General features: G+C 45.4%; 1 protein-coding gene across 5 annotated transcripts in view; it reads left to right on the top strand.

The window, feature by feature from the left end:
* Positions 1-18,489, top strand: part of ZNF407 (zinc finger protein 407) — a 473,145-nt gene that overhangs the window by 339,977 nt on the left and 114,679 nt on the right. The window contains exon 9 of one of the 5 annotated variants that reach the window (XM_029921738.1): positions 6,526-8,501. The exons of 3 other annotated variants lie outside the window; for them this stretch is intronic. In XM_029921738.1, the coding sequence (XP_029777598.1) occupies positions 6,526-6,623 (98 nt within the window). In that variant the 3' untranslated portion in view covers positions 6,624-8,501. Of the gene's footprint in view, positions 1-5,719; positions 6,247-6,525; positions 8,502-18,489 lie in introns of those variants that run through there. One more of the 5 variants, XM_029921743.1, reaches the window with a different exon arrangement.

The following is an 18,489-nucleotide window of genomic DNA, read 5'->3' as shown; positions in this document are numbered from 1 at the left end:
AATGCTCTATGTGGATGTCAGGGGATGTGGCAGAGGCAACACTGATGTGGGACTGCTGTGGTTGTCTCTGCGGTAAAAGTTAACACATTTCTGTTATTATCCCCTCAAGTGCAGGGTAAATCATTATGGCTCAGAAATTCCCGAGGTATGTGCTCTGTGACGGCACACCGAGTGAGATGTCACTCTCCCGAAGGCTGTCCTCTGCTCAGCTTCGGCTTTGCTCTGTCGTGGGGAGGACAAGAATGAGAAATAGTTTGAAATGAGAGTATTAGAAAAATCTTAAGATTGTATCGATTTACGAATTTTTTTATGCACAATGTGTAGAACCCTTAGCAGATTCTGGGACTGTGCCATTAATACACACTCAGGCTATGCAGGATTTTGTCTTAATATGCTCAGTCTTTATTTATATAAAGCATAATTCTGAATCCATTTGAGTAATGTACATTTAGCATAAGCAGAGTTGTAGGCTGGCATTATTAAAATGCATAGAGTCGACATCCTGGGCTTCTGCTGAAATATGCTTTTAATTGAAGCAGAATTATGGCGATATATTATCCATGGAAGTCTGTTCTATCACAGTATTGGCTTGCATGGCCGCTCTTTGCTCCGTGAGAACTGTGTAGTAACCCATATGTTGTGGTTATGCATTTAAATCCTCGATAGTGTGTGTAGATCTGAATTGCTTGATATAGTGTTAGCTAAGCATATGTTATCTTGTGGAAGATGCGTCTTGTAGCCAAGTAGTTTTGAAAAGAATTTGTCAGTTATAATTGTATTTACCAATGATTGAAGGTCATTCATATAAACACACATGGCTTGTTTAATAGAAGCTCTACTTTGAGCTTTTGGAATTAAGAAAAAGGAGATGGGAATAAAGGAAACATTCGCTGATGGTACAATTGTTTACTCTTCTAATGTTATTGAATTATAATTCACACTTCTACGATAAGTCTAGGGGAAAAAATAGCTTATAGATAACACGGTTCTCTGCGGATTAAATTCCAGTGTTCTAAGCAGGAGCCCAAAATGGTCAACACCAATGAGTATACTAATGAAGCCTTGATTTTTCTAATTTCAACCCACAAAAGGAAGTCTTTGGGGCATGCTAATGTGGCATCTGTTTAGTAAGTAGTGTTCAGACAAGAATTGGGGCCTGGTCCTAATGCATCATATAGTCCTCGGTGAAGTTCTCTTTTCCGCTGCATGTTACTGTGGCCAGTGTCCACAAACACAGATGAACCCGATGGATGGAGCAGTTTCACCTCGTGACGATTTGTAGAGAAAGGTCTTCCTGTTCAGCTACTTTAGGAGCTTTCTCTTTTTAATTACGTGTTTTAAATAACAACTGTGGTTAAAATATTTCCCACATGCACACATCATCTGGTTCTGGTCATTTCGGATCACGCTGTTTTTACAAAGGTAGATGCTATAGAGTTCCGCACGCTTCGGACGAGCTTCCGTGGGAGTCTCCACTGTCACTCCAGACTGACTGACCCCAGATGTCAGCTAGCTGTCCTGCAGTCAGGAGTAACCACATTTTGAAACCATGAATCCCATGGTCATTAACTGTTTCCTCACCAGTAATGTCCTCTTTCTGTCACATTAAGATCTTTTTGTTCAAAGGGACAAGTTTATAAATGTCTCTATGGCTCTCTTCGAATTTCATATTTCTAATACTATTTATTATAAAGATAATGTTGGCTTATATTAAGCTCCTTTGTTCTGCACGGCAAGGATTTCTTTCTACAAGTCCCGCCCTCCAGGTGGGTTCCAGACCTGCAGCCTGTAATTCAATAGAGCAGTGCCCTGTTTAACTAAGTCCCGGTCTCCTGGGCTGTCAGTTAGGGCAATCAGCACAAAGACCAAGCGCTTTTGGAGCTAAATAAACAATGAGAAAAACATTCAGGGCTGCCAGGAACCCTTCACAGGTAATTTAACAGCCTTTGACTACAAGGCCTCAGTTGCCGTAGACGTCTGCCGAGTATGAAATCTGACATTCTGTCTTGCCTTGTTCCGCCAATAGCTCCCCACATAACCTCTCGCCGAGGCTCACTGGAGCCCCTTCAGAGCATTGTGCTTTCACACCAAGCCTAAGTGCCCCTATTATGACAGACACCCACACCTGCATTCTGTCACATGTGCATGTCATGTAGGTTTCTGATACAGAACATCAGATTATTTCAAATTGGGGGATTAACTAAATTGAGAATTTTCTCCCAGTCTATGAGGAAAACATCTCTACTGACAAGTTGAAGCCCTTTGAACTTTTCCAGAAAGGCTTAAATGCTAACGTAGAGGCTACTCTGCCTCCACAGAACAATATGGGCTGGACAGGCGGAAAACACAGTAGGGTTTCCACGTCCTGTGGCACAGAATTTAACCGTTTAGATAATGAGTGCTTTTGTTCACAGCCCTGTGTTTATGTGTATTTAACTTAACTTGTTTGCTTTCTGATACATTTGATGGTGTTGCTGATGGCCTGGATAATGCTTGCAGTAGCTGTTTACATGATTGCTTATATGTTTCCAAGCCAATAGAAAACATCTGTGAGTTAAAGTGAAGTGACTTGAATCCATCTGAGTCAGTCAGAAGTCTTCTCCTGCTCATATCAGCAATCAGAGGACAGCGCAGGGCATCAAGCCAGTCAGCACACAACAGGGGGCCCCGCCTGCACACTGCACAGTGCCCTCCACACACCTCGCTCCCATGCTTGGAGCATCTGCACAAGGAAGAGATGGTGCAGGCAGCTTCTGCTCCTTGTGTTTCTCTTTCATATGTTTCATGGTGACTTTCCGTAGAGCATCTCAGGCACGTGTTCTGACATGAGATGGTTCATGTAAACTCTTTCCTGAATGCATATCTAAAGAGGTATGAATAAAGAACATGGGAAGTAAATGATTCATCTTTTCCATATGTAATTTAGTGGAAAGTATAGATCTTGAATAGACAGTCCAAATGCCTCGGGGATGCTGGCGGGCACCACAGGGGTTTGAGAGAGCTGGCAGCGTCGTTTGCTGACTGTCCCACCTGACACCCTACAACGCAGGAGAGCACGTCACCATCAACAGACATCACTGTTCCTTCAAATCCGTGCCAGGCTTGTAGATCGGTATTTTGATTGGCACTTTCTGACTACTACTGAGTTTGAGAATCTATTAACATATCTATTGAACGTTTGGATTTGTGTTTTCGTGTGTGTGGATTTTCTCTGTACTCTTTCCTCATTTCCTATTGGATTTTCTGTAATTTTCATGTGTATTTGCAACGTTAGCATGTTATCAATGCTCACATTATTCTAATCTAACTTTCAGGTATGTTGTCAGAATTTCTCTCATCCTAAGACCTCTTTTATCTCATGTTGCGTTCCTCACTGCTACCAAATCAGGCGGCACAGTGTGAAGTCCTGAGGGGGCCGTGGGCCGTGAAAGCCTTCACACGTGTGGTGGTAACGAACTGAATGAGAAGTTAGTTCAAACGGAAGGTGCAGGAAACACAGTCCGTGAATGGCATGAGCCAAGATCAGGATGTGAGGAAAGTGCCAGGCCTCACCCAGGGGCGGGTGAGCCACGGGATAGACGTGGCGCCGGGGAGCCGTGCAGTTTGGGAAGGCCTGGGTGGCATGTTCGTGTTCGGACTTCATTCTATCGGCAGTCAGAAGCCCTGGAGCGTCTGGAAGGGCAGAGGAACAACATAATTATGAGCATGTTTTGGAAGGACCATACCGGCCGTGATTAAGACAGACTCCAGAAGACGCAGGCAGAGGCGGGGCATGCAGTAGCGGAGACATGACGGGAATCAGGAACAGGGGGTCAATTTGGGAACTTTCTGGAGGCCGACTAGCAAGAGGCAGCAGAGTGAGTGTGGAGCGGGAGGAAGAGGGTGGAGGTCGACTTCCACTGTGCGTCCTGATGCCTGACTGGATAAGCGGGCCAGGGCGGGAGGGCACCACACAGCTCTGGCGGGAAGCCGGGGAGTTTGTGGTCCAGCAGGGCGTCCAGGTCGAGCATATGTGGGAGGCACCTGAGAGGCAGAACCTGAGTGCAGCTGAAGACGCGGGGTGGTCGGGGCCGTGGAGGGAATGAAGTTGCCAAGAGGGAGGGGCGGGATCGGCGGCACCAGCCTGAACGGCCGCGTGCCCGGGAGGCCGAGGTAGAGGACACGCTGACTGGACACTGGGAGACAGCGAGGAGAAGCCTGTCCCATGGGCACCGTCGCCGAGCCCCCTCCGGGCCCGCCTCACGTGAGGCCACCAGCCAAGGCCAGGCTGTGGCGGCCGGGAGCCGACAGAAGACGCCGGGCGGGCACCCTCGTCTCACACACCTGCGAGGCCGGGCAGCAGCTCCGGCCTGGTGGCCCCGGGCAGCCTGTCTGTGCCGCACGATGTGGGCGTTCACGGGTGCGAATATCAGACCAGAGACGAAGAGCAGAGACCCATCAGAATTCGTATTTAAATGTAGAAGAACTCACAGGAGTCAAAGTGCACTCAGAGCCCAGAAGTATCCGAAGTGAGCAAGAGCCGAGCTGCATCACAGAAAGACAGTCAACGGAGCGGTGAGGAGAGAAATGGAAGGTAGAACGAGGCCGTCTTTATTTATGAAACAGTCTGTTCGTGATTGTTTGTGCCAAGTGTTCTCAGACTTCGGATTTGTTTTCTGAGACCACGCAGAGAGCAGGAGTGTCCCTGGAATACGAACCCAGACACTCTTACTGTATTTGCTCGACCATTTTTGCTCTCGCTCAAGGCGTTAGTGTAGGCAATGCTAGAGTACACTCCAGTCAGTGTCCTGTGGGCTCACAGAGAAGAACGTGGAGTGGATATTGTGTTTCGTTCAAGTGCCAAACTTGAATAAAGGGCTGTGTTCCTCTACTAAACCTGCTTCCACTGTTGAAATAGTCCTTCCCTCTATCCTGAAAGATGGGTACTTTTTAACAATAAAATTCTTTGAAAACTCATATCAACTCTTTATAAATGATTGGATAGGAACTAATTTCAACGTGGAAAACAAGTTATTCTTCTGTCAAAAACCCTTTTCTCACATCCTTTTTTTTTTTAAACAGTTACCACCCACATGACGGCTGAATTTCTCACTCTTAGTATTTTCTCCCTTCAATTTCAAGAGGACAGTTTCTAACCTGAAACAATTCATTTGTAAGCATTAAGGACATTATAATTTTTTATGTTTTTTTTAATAAATAAACATAAAGTCTGAGAGAGAAACAGAGTATGAGCAGGGGAGGGGCAGAGAGAGAAGGAGGCACAGAATCTGAAGGAGGATCCAGGCTCTGAGCTGTCAGCACAGAGCCCGACACAGGGCTTGAACCCCCAGACCGTGAGATCATGACCTGAGCTGAAGTCGGATGCTTAACCGACTGAACCACTCAGGTGCCCCTACAATTTTTTAGATAAGACTATGTTGCTGGCAGATATTTTGAGAGATTTATTTGCTAAGAAAATTCTGTGTCCGACAAAGTCCATATCCAGCAGACCTCCAGCTCCAGCACTGCCGTCTTGGCTCCACTGCGTGTCCCTCAGAAAACTGTAATGACAACCCCGTGGGACAATGTGGGTCAGGCAACTGCCATCTCTGATGCAGGACTCGGGTGGCTAAGCAGGGCCCCCAGGAGCCACGACAACTGTCACGTCTGAGGAGTGGCAGCTGACTCACTGACGTCTGCTTGCAAGTGTGTTTACTGACCATGACATCTTCTCCACCAGTATGAATGCCCGCCACCCAGCACACCTCGCCTATGCAGGGCCCCGAACACGTACACGGTACAGACCTGCATCCCTGCCTGGGGACCGTGAAGAGCCAGGGGCCAGCGCGCCTGCCACAGAGGCGTGTGCAGCTGTGAGCACCTTGCACACTCCATCCGGGTCCGTGGATGATTCCCTGGAAGGCTGATGTCCTAGGTCTGCTCATGCCCATTACCTGCTCATCACCCTGCTCTGGCTGCTGTGGGAACTCGGGAAGCTCATGGTACCGCGTGCCTCCCATGGAGCTCCGCTTCTGGAGGGGACAAGGCTGACTAGGAAGGCTGCGGAAGAGGAGTGTGATGAACTATGCAGAGAAGCCCTGTGCTCTGGGCTGAGGGTGCGTCAAAGGGGAAGGGAAGTCCAAGAAGCTTCCTGAAGTCCAAGGAGTGTCGTCGCCCCGGAGGAGAGATGGGGTGTGGCTGGGAGGGGCACAAGGGAAGACCAGGGTGCCAGTAGTTGGGCATGGTCTCCGAGAAGACTCCTGAGCAGAGTGGTTTCATTTCAGATGTGGATTATTTTCCAGTTACAATTGTACTTTCCCTTAAGCTATAAAAACTGTAAACGCTGTAAGTGTATTCTAAACCACATGCCACATGAAATGGACACTGTTACCCAGATGCTGGTGTGAGACTCCTAGGACTTAATGGCTTTGTAACTGAGTTCTGAAATAGCACGTTTTCCCATTTCCCACTCTTTCTGTTGACTGAAAATGGGAGTTCAGGATGCAGCAAAATCATCTTGAGTCTTTATGATGGGCTTCTTCACAGGATTAATCCAGGAGAAAGATGAATATTTGGTCTTCATCGAGCTGCAGATTCAGCCCCACGTCCGCATTGTCAGAGGTGATGGCCACGAAGAACACTGAAAACACGTCCCTGCAAACGTAGAGGACTCATTAATGTTCTACGGAAGTTTTCCACTTTCATAACTCTTCTGTATCTTATGTCTTTAAAAATGTGGGCATTGTCTATGTCTGTGAAAGTGTTAAACTTTCCTACAAGGCACCTTTTAAAGGCAACCTAACCTTAGAACCCATCACTAAAGTACCTTAGCTTATAAAAATGAAAAGCTATACAGCCCCTTTCCCAAAGCACTGCTGTTGAATCTTTGCTTTATATGAAATTAACTTATCTCCTTGGACACAACCAAGAAAATCCAATAATTATTGGAGGTGATTACAGCATTAATTATCAAGCTAATTTGTAATGAGCATTTCAGACGACAGTGTTGATTCGGGCAAACTGGCATTTGGTTCACCACACTCATTAGACACGAACGGCTCAGACTTTGTCACCCGTGTCCCCTCGCTCTCCTTCCGCGATGCCACGCACGAGCACTCCAGCGGCCGGTAGGCAGCGCGCTGCCTGCTCAGGGAGGACCTTTCTGTCACTGTCGTTAGGAGCGCCACCTCTGTCTCCTCCCTTCATCACACAGCGGGCCGGTGGGGGAAAATATTGTAGCACCTAAAAGCAGACATTGAAACTTTGTTCTAACATGGCAAATTAAATCTGTCTCTGGTGGTTCCAAATTATGTAAAATGAAAAAGAAACTTTTATCACTGATAGGTCTTGTCATTCCTATTCAGTTGCCTTTTTAAAAAATTGATGAATTAGAACTTTTTTTTCCTCCAAAGAAACTCATCAACTCTGCTCATTGTTATTCCTGAAAGGCTTACTTCCCAGGTGTAAAGTTCTTTGGAATTTTTTTTTAGACATTTTATCATCGCTAAGTTTTCTTAATAATATTGCTACTACAATAGCTTTTTATGAACCAAGAACATGATTTTTCAAAAACTGAGCAACCAGTTATGCCATATGGATCAAAGGGAGAAAAGTGTATCAAGAAACACTTCCTACTGCGCTGGTAGCCACCTCTGTGATCTCATGATGCACCCACCACACCGTTGGTCAATCTGGGCAGCGGCAGCTTTGGCCACGTCACACTTCGCGGGCCTGTCATTCGGTGCCCACTCCCGGACCTCCCTGTTACTGTCCTTTCGCCCAGGGTGTGCACTGGCCCCGGTAGGTGCGGTCAGAATCCGCCCTGCGCCCTGTAAGCCACACCGTGGCTCCCACCACGTGTAGCTGGAGGACCGGCCGCCCCCTTTGCAATTTCCCAAATGAAGTAGGAAGTGCTGAAATCACATGTTAAAACCGAAAATAACAGAAGCAGTACCGTGTGAGGCTTTTCTGCTTGCTTGCTCAGTTCCTAACCAGCGGCCTAGCACAGACTTCACACTCCACGTTGCTGTTTTTGTTGATGCTGTTATTTGGGGATGATGTGATCAGCCCGTTGGTCTTCACACAGCCCTGAAGAGTAGACTCCAATACAGAAGAAATGTTTGCCATGGCCAGAGCTTAGCCAAGTGGAACGATTGGGTTTTGCAAGGATAGCAGTTAGTAGGGAAAGGAGCAGACGTTCTGAGTTCGAATTTGCAAGAGTCATAAGTGACCATAACATCGGAAGCGATGTTCCATGAGAATCCCGTGTCTTTCTCAGCAGGCTGGCGGCTCACAGGCACACAGCCACTGAGCAGAAGACAAGAAATAGGGGTTTCATGGGAGGGGCGTTTGCCCATGGCCCTGCTGTTGCTCTGACACTGAGCAGTTCTACCTGCGGCTGCGTGGGAGTTTGCGAGGACGGAAGGACAGGCGGCCAGGCCCCGCTCCTCTACTCCGCTTTTACACATCTTGTTAAAAATCATGCTATCAGGGCGCCTGGGGGCTCAGTGGGCTAAGCGTCCGGCTTCGGCTCAGGTCATGATCTCACAGTTCGCGGGTTCGAGGCCCACGTCAGGCTCTGTGCTGACAGCTCAGAGCCTGGAGCTGCTTCAGATTCTATGTCTCCCTCACTCTCTGCCCCTCCCCTGCTCACGCTGTCTCTCTCTGTCTCTCAAATAAATAAATAAATAAATAAACATTAAAAATTTTTAAAAAACTACACTCTCTGTTTGAACATTTGTTCCACACTTGGCAGTTCACAAACAACTCGTATCCTTTGATAACAACCCTCTGAGTACGGAAGTCATACGTTGTTCTTACTTTATGGAAAATGAAATTGCAAAGCTGAGTGATTCGTTCACACTTCCGTAGTTAACAGAGCTGGGGCTGGAACCTCATGCACGAAGTCAGCACCAGCTTACCTTTAGGAAGCCCAGGGATGCTGTGATTTTTGCTGTCTCTGCTTACAGCCAGGAAAGTTACCGGGAGAAGGAAAAAAGCATCACATCCCTTTTTTAGAGGCACCTGGACCATTCACACCATCCCTACCAAAATCCTTCATAAAATTTAACAAGACCCGTAAATTAAATATTTACTTTTTGGTTGCAGTACAGAAATACTGATTTTATGTTCAACATTTAATCCAATATCAAATTTTTAAAAAATTTTTTATGTTCTCAAAGACTAATATTTTTAATCCAATATATACTAGTGTCTTCAACGTCTTAGTCTTCTAACTAGTGAACTCTCCAAACTCAGGGAATTAAGAAATGACAGACGTTTGGCTCTAAGTCTTTCCATTCCAGGGGCGTTCCAGAGAGGAAAGGGTGGCGGGACCACCCTCAGCAGGTGCGAGCCACCCAGTTCGTGGAGCGCCCTCCGCTTAAATCAGGGGCCCCCGTGGGCCCTCTGTGGCCTCGGGCCTCGGGCCACCAAGCAGCCAGAGCAGTACGGAACAGTGGTTGCTTGACCTAAAACAGGGAGGGTGAGAAGCAGGAGCCTCAGCCTGGACAGCCTTGACCAGGCTCCTTCTAGGCAGGTGATGCGGGTGCCTGGGCTGCAGCAGCACTGGGACGCTTGTGCAGCCGCTGCCGTGCCCAGGTCCCCGAGCCCTGGCACAGCCCCCAGCGCAGCCCCCACCGCAGCTGGGGACCTGATGTGTTTATCTCTTTGAACTTTCCTTTTCTGCTTCCAAACCTGAAATACTGTCTCTTGGCCCCTCACAGAATAGTCTCTGGGCTGGATCGTGACAGCAGTTGATGAGCTCACTGTCCTGTGTCATTGTCCCAGTGTCATTGTGCGCCCTACACAGTGACACTCACTGCGTTTGAAGGTGTGGGGCCCGGACCTCACTGCACAGACTCACCTGTAGGCGGAATAGTGGCTCACACTCCTCGTCATGCAGCGCAGGCTAGTGTTGACTTTGAACGCCGAAATTCCGCAATTTAAGTGATCTGCACTAGAGGCAAATATAAGCTCTCAAGAGCAGTATTTAACACACTTGAGTGTGCCGTGTGGACTTGAGCGTACCATGTAGACTACTGGAGGACTTGAGCGTGCCGTGTAGACTACCGGAGGACTTTATTTGAAAACATTCTGTGGCAGCATGTTACCCTGTGGCCAAAGGAAACGTTTTGGCCTATTATGTTAATAGGAGACCACTATTAAACTAGGAATTATCACCCGAGTGAAATGTACACACTCCAGAAAGCTGCTTAGTTAATACCGTTTCTTGGGCAGCAAACCTTTGCAAACTATTAGCTTACAGAGTTCTGCTGCTTCTTTGTGCACAAAAGTCATCAAATAGTAGCCCCTCCCCATTCAGGAATGTAATCTGGTTTATTATTTGAGTTCTCTGCCACATGTTTACTTTAAGCAGCCACTTAACTGCGTGTAGATTTGGAAACATCTCCAATTTTTTGCTCTTAAAGTAAAACATTTATCATCAGATTTTCCTACAGTACGTAGAGAAAGCTGACACTAAATTCAGATGCTCGTCAGTTCTTACAAAATATGGATTGAGACATATGCACACATACTCTCAAGATTTCAGGGGATGTAGCGACTAAAGAAAGTACCTTGTTCTGTATGAGGCAAATATAAGTCCTCTTTAATTTTCCACTTTTTTTGCATACTTACTGTTATTTCCAAGAGAAGGAAGGGGAAAAGTGAAGTTTCCTTATGGTATTTTTATCTTTCTTTAACCTGTTGATCTGTGTGAATATGATATATGATATTGTATCTACCATTATTTCTAAAATATTAAGACTAGTACCTTTCATATAAAGGCACTTTTGAGCTTTATAAAAATATTTTTTTTGTTCTGGATGTCCAACCTAAACTTTGACCAGGAATTGCATGTGTGTTTCAGTGATACATTTAGTTGTTAAAGTACACACACATATTAGAAATACATACTTTTAAAATGCATTTAACGTGGAGGCACGCGGTAGCTCACCCCTTAAACATCTGACGCTTGGTTTCAGTTCGGGTCTTGATCTCATGACTTGTGAGATTGAACCTCATGTCAGGCTCTGTGTTGACAGCATGGAGCCTGCTGGGATTCTCCCTCTTTCCCTCTCTTTCTGCTCCTTCCCTGCTCGTGCATACTCTCTTTATCTCTCTCAAAAATAAATAAACATGAAAATGCACTTAACATTGAGAAGTTAATACTGCTTAGAAAGCACGTGGTTATATCTGTACAAGTGAGGTTTCCTTTCAGGCTTTGCATCTATACGTAGATAAGTCCAAAGGTGTTAGGATCACATTTATTTTACAGCTCCTTTGATAGAAGATAACATCATCAATGTCTGTCAAATTTATGATAGCGATCTGAAGAGAATGGTGGAATTACTATGGGTTATACTACATTCCCAAACCCAGAGAGAGTCTTGGTGACTCTCACGAGGCTCAAGTGCAAGGTCGGTGGCCATCTTCTCGGAAGAAAGTCCCACCACCTGGAATCTGACCCCCTCCCCCTGTTGCTCATGCTCTGTCCTGGCAGCACGAGGATGTCTTCTTTCAGTGACAGAAATAATACTGGGAGAGAGCAGCACGTGAGGCGAGCACTGACGGGATGGTCAAGCTGTCAGTCTTGGGTCCCTGGGGTTTCATTAAAAGGTGGAAAACTACAGTCAACAAAATTAAAATTTTAAAGCAAAGCGGGAAGGAAATTAGTTTAGACAAAACCGGTAATAGTTAGGGATACATTTTTAAAAACATGTTCAAGATCTAAACATTGGAGACCATCAGAGGAGTTACCACAGACCTTGGTAAATGGAGGTCCTGCGCTGATGGGTGGGAAAACGCAGGACTGCTGGATGTCACTTGTTCCCAGATTGATCGACAGACTCAGCAGTTCCCCAATCAAAATCCTGGGAGGCTTTGGTAGAAACTGACAGGCTGCTTCCAAAATTTATGGGGGAATACAGGAATCTGTGATAACCAGAATAATTTTAAAAAAGAGAACAAACTTGGAAGACATTGAGACCTGATTCTAAAACATACAAAAGCTGGTCAACCAGGGTGGGGAGATACTGGTCAAAGGGATGCAGTTATGTGCAGTAAGTCCAGAGATCTAATGTAAAACATGGTGACTGTAGTTAATGATCCTGTATTGAATCCTGGAAATATATTAAAAGAGTAAGTTCCAGGAGTGCTAACCCCCCCCTCAAAAAAAGGAAGGAAGGAAGGAAGGAACTTGTGTGTGAGGTGATGGAGGTTATTATACGTTAAGTTGACTATAGTAATCTTTTCACTGCGTGTGCATATCAAATCATCATGTTGTACACCTTAAATGTGTACCATTTTTATTTTAAAAATAAAAATCTTGAATTAACTAGGGAAGAAACTGTATTTAGAGGCGTGAAACACAGTAGATTCCAGAAATAGACCCCCATATGTATGTGGTCAGTTGATTTTCAACAAGATGCCAAGGAGGAAAGATTAGTCTTTTCAGCAAGTTGTTCTGGAATATTTGTATGTCCATATGGAAGAAAGTGAAACTTACCCCATACCATTTCACAAATTAATTCAAAATAAATTTTAAAAACTTAGAGTCACCTAAGTGGCTTAGTCAGTTAAGCATCTGACCACAGCTCAGGTCATGATCTCACGGTTCATGAGTTCAAGCCTTGCTTTGGGCTTTATGCTGACAGCTCAGAGCCTGGAGCCTGCTTGGATTCTGGGTTTCCCTCTCTCCCTGCCCCTCCCCCACTCACACTCTAAGTTTCTCTCTCTCAAAAATAAACATTTAAAAAATAAATATATAACTTAAAAAAGTAAAACTTTAAACCTTCTAGAAGAAAACAGTAAAATCTCTGTCTATCCCTTGGGATAGATATCCAAGATATCCTGGGTAGGACATGAAAAGCACAAAATGACTGATAAATTAAACTTTATCAAATTTGAAACATTTTCCTTTTCAGAAGGTGCCATTAAGAAAGTAAGGAGAAAAGCTGTACACACATCTGACCTCGTTTTTGAATCCAGAACACTCAAAGAGCAAATTATCATTCAATAATAAGAAAAACGCACGTAAGAAATGACCAAAAAAAAAAATACAGATGGGCAATAAATACATGAAATGGTACTCAGTTCAACCAACATCCCCAGTGGTCAGGGAAGTGCAGTGAAACCGTAATGAAATACCACTGCATCCCCATTAAAGTTGCTAAACTGTAAAATGTTGATAATAGCAAATGTTAGGAAGAGCATAGTTGCATCTGGAGGTGGGAGATTATTGACCTTGTTAGGGCACAAAGTTGATGGAACAGTTTCATATATTTTTGGGGGTGATGGGAAATCTCCAGGTTTTGAGTACAGTGATGGCAACATGACTGGAGGGACGTGTCAAAATTCAACACAGCGTTCACTAGTGTGGGTGCCTTTACTGTACCTAATGTAGGTGCCACAGTAAAGTGCGTGCAGATCACTTCTGAGGTTTGGAAGGGAAAGGCGTGTGGCACAAATCATCCTATTTGGTACTTTTGAAAATCCTATGAATGTCGCAATTGAGGTATTAGAGTTGTATTTCTTAGTTGTAAAAACCAAAAACATTTGACGATTTTCAATGATAGTTATTTCTTTACAATTTCTTTTGTATTTCCCTCTTAGCACACTGCATCCATAAATCTGATCGTTAAAGTGGCGTTCTCCTAAAAATTCTCCAGAAAATTAGACACCTAATATTAAGTAGGTTGTATGGTCCTGAACTAAGATTTTTTAAATTTATGGCTTACCAAAATGAAAAATACTTCTTCTTAGAAAAATTCTTGGTGGCCCCTGGGACTTATTATTGACACAGTCTTGGATTATTGCGGGGAAGGCGGTAAACATCATCGAAGCCTGCGGCACCTGGGCTCACAGAACGTTGAGCGCACAAACCTGAGATGCTGCCCGTGCAGGTTTCAACTAATTCCTTCTGTGAACCTCAAGTTCATCGCCAAGTGTTGTACTCAGTTCCGTACTGTATCCCAACCAAGTTCAGTGGGACTGGTTTTGGTTAAATTGGGCAATTGCCAAGGGAATCTAAAAAATTACAGCAAAATTGTGGTCATTAAAGTAAATTTTGTCTTAATTTTATCTTTTTTTCCCGTAAATTCCTAGATTTGATTCGCTTTGACACTCTCTGATTACTTTCTATTTCTGCATGCTATTAAACATTTGAAATTGTGTGTATGACAACAGAACTCTCTTTCAAAAGCCTAAGAATTGACAGGGTTTCCTGAACATTTCAACCGTAGTTTTTATAGCTCCACACACGATTCCTACATAGTGTAAGATGTTAAGGGCTGAGCTCCTTTTGAACTTATTTTTGCAGTGGTGGCTTCTGGGAAACTTTTCTGTGAGCTTTCATAAATGCCACATTTACTCTTCTCACAGAAGCCGAACAAAAATTCACCCTCAGCTTTTCACTCTGGCCTCCAGTCTTAGGCGCCCCTGGTTGTGTGTGGACGAGATTTCTCCGCACAGCTTGGCGAGAGGTGCAGTTGCCCTAAAGATGAACCTCAATCTGTTCTTTCGTGGACTCCACTAAAGAATGTCAACTGACCTCATGGGGAAGGGAGGACGCTGCTATGTCCTCCCCCGTCTTCAGGACGCAGATGGCCCAGACATGTTTGTGGCTCAGAGAAGGTGAGGGAGCTGCTGGGCTGCCAGTCAACAAAGATTGATGAAATCCGGGACGCTCTGAGCAGAGAGCTGGCCGGGAACCAGGGGTATTAGCACGGGACACCGTCCTCCCCTGTGGACGCCCTTCTTCCTCAGGCACCGAACTTCCAGCTAGACTCCTCCCCGTTGACTAAGTACCTGCTGCTCACCATTCAGAGAAATCATGAGAAAACTATTTTTTGCAGCTAGGAAGCTGAAAGCACATGACGTGACACCTGGAGACCAAACTCTGAGGGGAGCGGAAGAGGCTGACGCAAAATCTTAACGTCGCTGTTCCTCCGCACGTGCTTTGGTGTGGGTTGTTTAATGGGGGGCAGTGCCTTGAACCCTGAAAAGGCTCTGGTTTGGACTAACGGATCTTCTGCAATAGATTTGGTTTCGAGAGCTATGTGGTTTAAATGGTTTGGCACCAATAAAAATTAGAGAAATGTAAATATAATAGCAGTTAGACAATTTTATTTTTAAGATTAATAGTCTCTCTTTTAGTGAAGGTGAGTCATTTGTGGTAATTTTTTCTACTTAATATGCTGTCTTAGCATTGTAGCATATGCATATATATTCTTCTTTAAAATCAATAAGAATTCAATATCGGCACTAAATTTAAACATGGCTATTCTATACGATTTCCTAAAATTTATCCTTGCCTTAATGGGCTTTCCATGGATATGATGAAGTAAGTTGAGCTTTATGCCCAGTGATTTTTCTAACATTCTGAGCCAAGTAAATCTTCCCTGTGGCCACACTACATCACTTAATCCACTCATCCACTCAGACTCTCAGGTAAGTCCCAGACTCAGCACTCGGAGCCTAATGTTGAGCTCAGTGCCCTCATAATTCCCTGGCTCTGACGAATCTTGCTACATAATTTTGAGAGAAAAGAGTAGGTCTACAGCTCACCTTCATACGTGATCCTCATATAAGTTAGCGCTTCCCAGCTTAAATGGAACCAGGGAAGGGGGTGAGGACATCAGGCCCTTAGGACACACCACATCCTCACACCCAAACTGCCACAGGCAGAGAACTAAAGTCACGTTTGTTTTAGCCATAGGCAAGGGCAGGAGGACATGCATTCATTTATTCCACAAAAGTCTACTGAGCACGAAGCAAGGCACTGCTCAGAATAACTAGGACACCCTTGTGAACAAAACAGATTCTTGCTTGTGGAGCATCTGGTCTACCAAAAAGAGCTAGACACCCAACAAAAGGCATAGAGAGTAATCATGCAGTTCATTACAAGGCGAGGTACCATGAGAAAAAAGAATGGAGGAGGGGACGAGGGGGTGGGGTCTGGAGGTGGACTGGGTGAGGAGGAGTCGGGCAGGTAAGGTATGACATCGGGACATCCCGGTGGGCTGGGTCGAGATGGGGCCATATAAGCAGAGACTTGATGGAATGAGGGACTTCTTCATGGATCTGTGTGGCACAAGAGTGCTCTGAGCAGAGAGGCCAGCCAGCGCCAAGGCCAGCATGCTTAGGGCACATCGAAAGTCGGGGAAGGACAACGTCTTTCCATGGCAAGCTGAGGACTTACGTGCAAAAGCTGTCTACAGTCAGAGAAGCTGGAAGAATAGCACAAGGTGGAACTTGAGAAACTGCGGCTGGCGGCCCCGCCCACTGGGAGAAAGTAGAGTGTGCTGTGAATAAAGGTGGATGCTATCATTGAGGTAGAATTTTAAGACGCCCTGTTGCGGCCTTCTGTGCGCCTTGCGGCCATCAGCAGACACAGACGGCAGCTCCCTCAGTAAGGGGCTATGCATGCTGCAGCAGATGATTTCAGTTCTGCTAATACTGACCACATTGGGAGGTAAAGTAAACCGCATGTAGTATCTGGGACTAGTCATTCTTTAAGCCCACTGTCATTTCTGAACTGCAATCCTATGTGACACCCTGTGGCCAGGTACAGTGTTGAGGACAGAAAGGTCTAAAACATGGCCTATGACCATGGATCAAACGTATGCATAAATAAATTGAAATAAAATGAAGAAGACTTCCATGTGTGCCCCTGAAGGAGTAACTGGCAGAGGATGTGCCCTCACACACCGTTTAAAAACATAGAAAACTAGATGAAATCTATGAAGCAGCTCTTTTCAGATCCTGGACAGTAAGCATTGAGGACTGTGAGCATCTAGCTGTGTCGCTTTCTTTCTGGAAGCAAATTCCTCACCACCGTCAGGGAGATCCTGGCAGACTCACTTGGCCAGGAGTTTAGAAGCTCGAAGTGGCTAGAATTTGCAAAGCACCCAGGAAAAGGAAGCAGCTGTGCAGAAAAAGACCCCCAGAAGTCCGCCGGGGCCCTTCTGGGGCTGGGAGCCAGATAACGAGCCACACGTGCAGAGGCGCCACGTGCAGGAGGACGGTCAGAGGACAGGGTCCGGGGAGCCCACGCCGGGCAGGGCGTTCGCTGCCAGTTCCTGCGGCCAGACTTAAGAGCAGACTGAGGGTTCGCTCAGGATCCAGAGGACCATGCTGCAGTAGGGCCACGCCTACCTGAGAGGTTCTAGACTGACCCCCAGCAAACCCAGAACCGAGCTGATCCAGTGGCAAATGTAACTCCATCAGAACAGACGTCAGCACTCTTGAGGGAAGACAGAGAAACCCAAACGTCCAACGTAACGTTGTGATCCCTGTCCGACAAATATCACTTCCAGACATGCTAAAAGTAGTTAAACGTAGCCTATATTCAGGTGAAAAATTAGTGCAGAGAAACAGCCTAATAGGAGGACTCAGTATCGTTAGGGTCGCTTCTCCCGGTGTGACCTATGGAGCCCTCCCAACCCAGGCTTTCTTGTAGTCATTCATAGGCTGATCCTAAAACTTGCGTGCCGATGCGAGAGATCCAGATAAGTCAAGACAATTTTGCAGAAGAACAGAATGCAGAATGCTTACACGACCTGATTTCCAGACTTAATATAAAGCTATAGTAATCCAGACAGGATGGTTTTGGTGCAAGGATAGAAATAATACACTTAGTTGATTTTCTACAAATGGAAAAGGATAGTTTCGGTTGTGTGTGTGTTTTTTTAACACATCATTGGAATATTCGGATACCCATGCAGGAAAAAAAAATGGATCATGACCCTTACTTACTTCACATTCTTCACAAAAATTTTCTTGAAATACATTATAGACCGAAATATAAAAGCTAACACTGTAAAACTTCCAAGAGAAAAAGTAAGAGAAAGTCTTTTTTGACCTTGGTGTAGGCGGAGACTCCTTAGCTAGTACAGCTAGTACAGGAAACGCTGATCAATTGTACTTCATCAAAATTGATAATTTCTCTTCAAAAGAGACCATTAAAAAAAGAAAAAGTCAAGCCGGAGAGACTGAGAAGTATTTGTTATGCATGTGTCTGGGAGAGGACTTGAGTCCAGAATATACAAAGCATAACCTACAACTGAATTTTAAGAAGACCAAGAACCAAATGAAAAATACATAAAAGAAGATATCCAAATGGCCAAGAAGCAGGTTTGAAATGACACTCAACATCAGCAGTCATCAGGGAGTTGCACACGGAACCCGTAATGCCATGCCACGTGACAGCCCCCAGAATGGCTGCAATTAAAAGGGCTGTGGAGGAGCCCCGTGTTAGCGAAGATGCGCAGCATCCCGGGCCGCTGCGCAGGGCTGGCGGGGTGTAAAACGGTACAGCCGGCTTGGAGAACTGCTTGACTGTTGCTTTTAAAATTAAACATATACTTACTCACCATCTGACCCAGCAATTCCACTCCCAGGAACTTGCCCGAGAGGAAGGCAAGCATATGTCCACACAGGGATTGATGTTCGAATGTTTATAGTAACTCTGTTCCTACGAGCCAAGGCTGAAACCAGCCCCGGCACCAT

Source organism: Suricata suricatta, chromosome 14, assembly GCF_006229205.1.
Source record: "Suricata suricatta isolate VVHF042 chromosome 14, meerkat_22Aug2017_6uvM2_HiC, whole genome shotgun sequence".
Classification (NCBI taxonomy): Eukaryota; Metazoa; Chordata; class Mammalia; order Carnivora; family Herpestidae; genus Suricata; species Suricata suricatta.
This window is presented reverse-complemented; position numbering and strand designations above follow the sequence as displayed.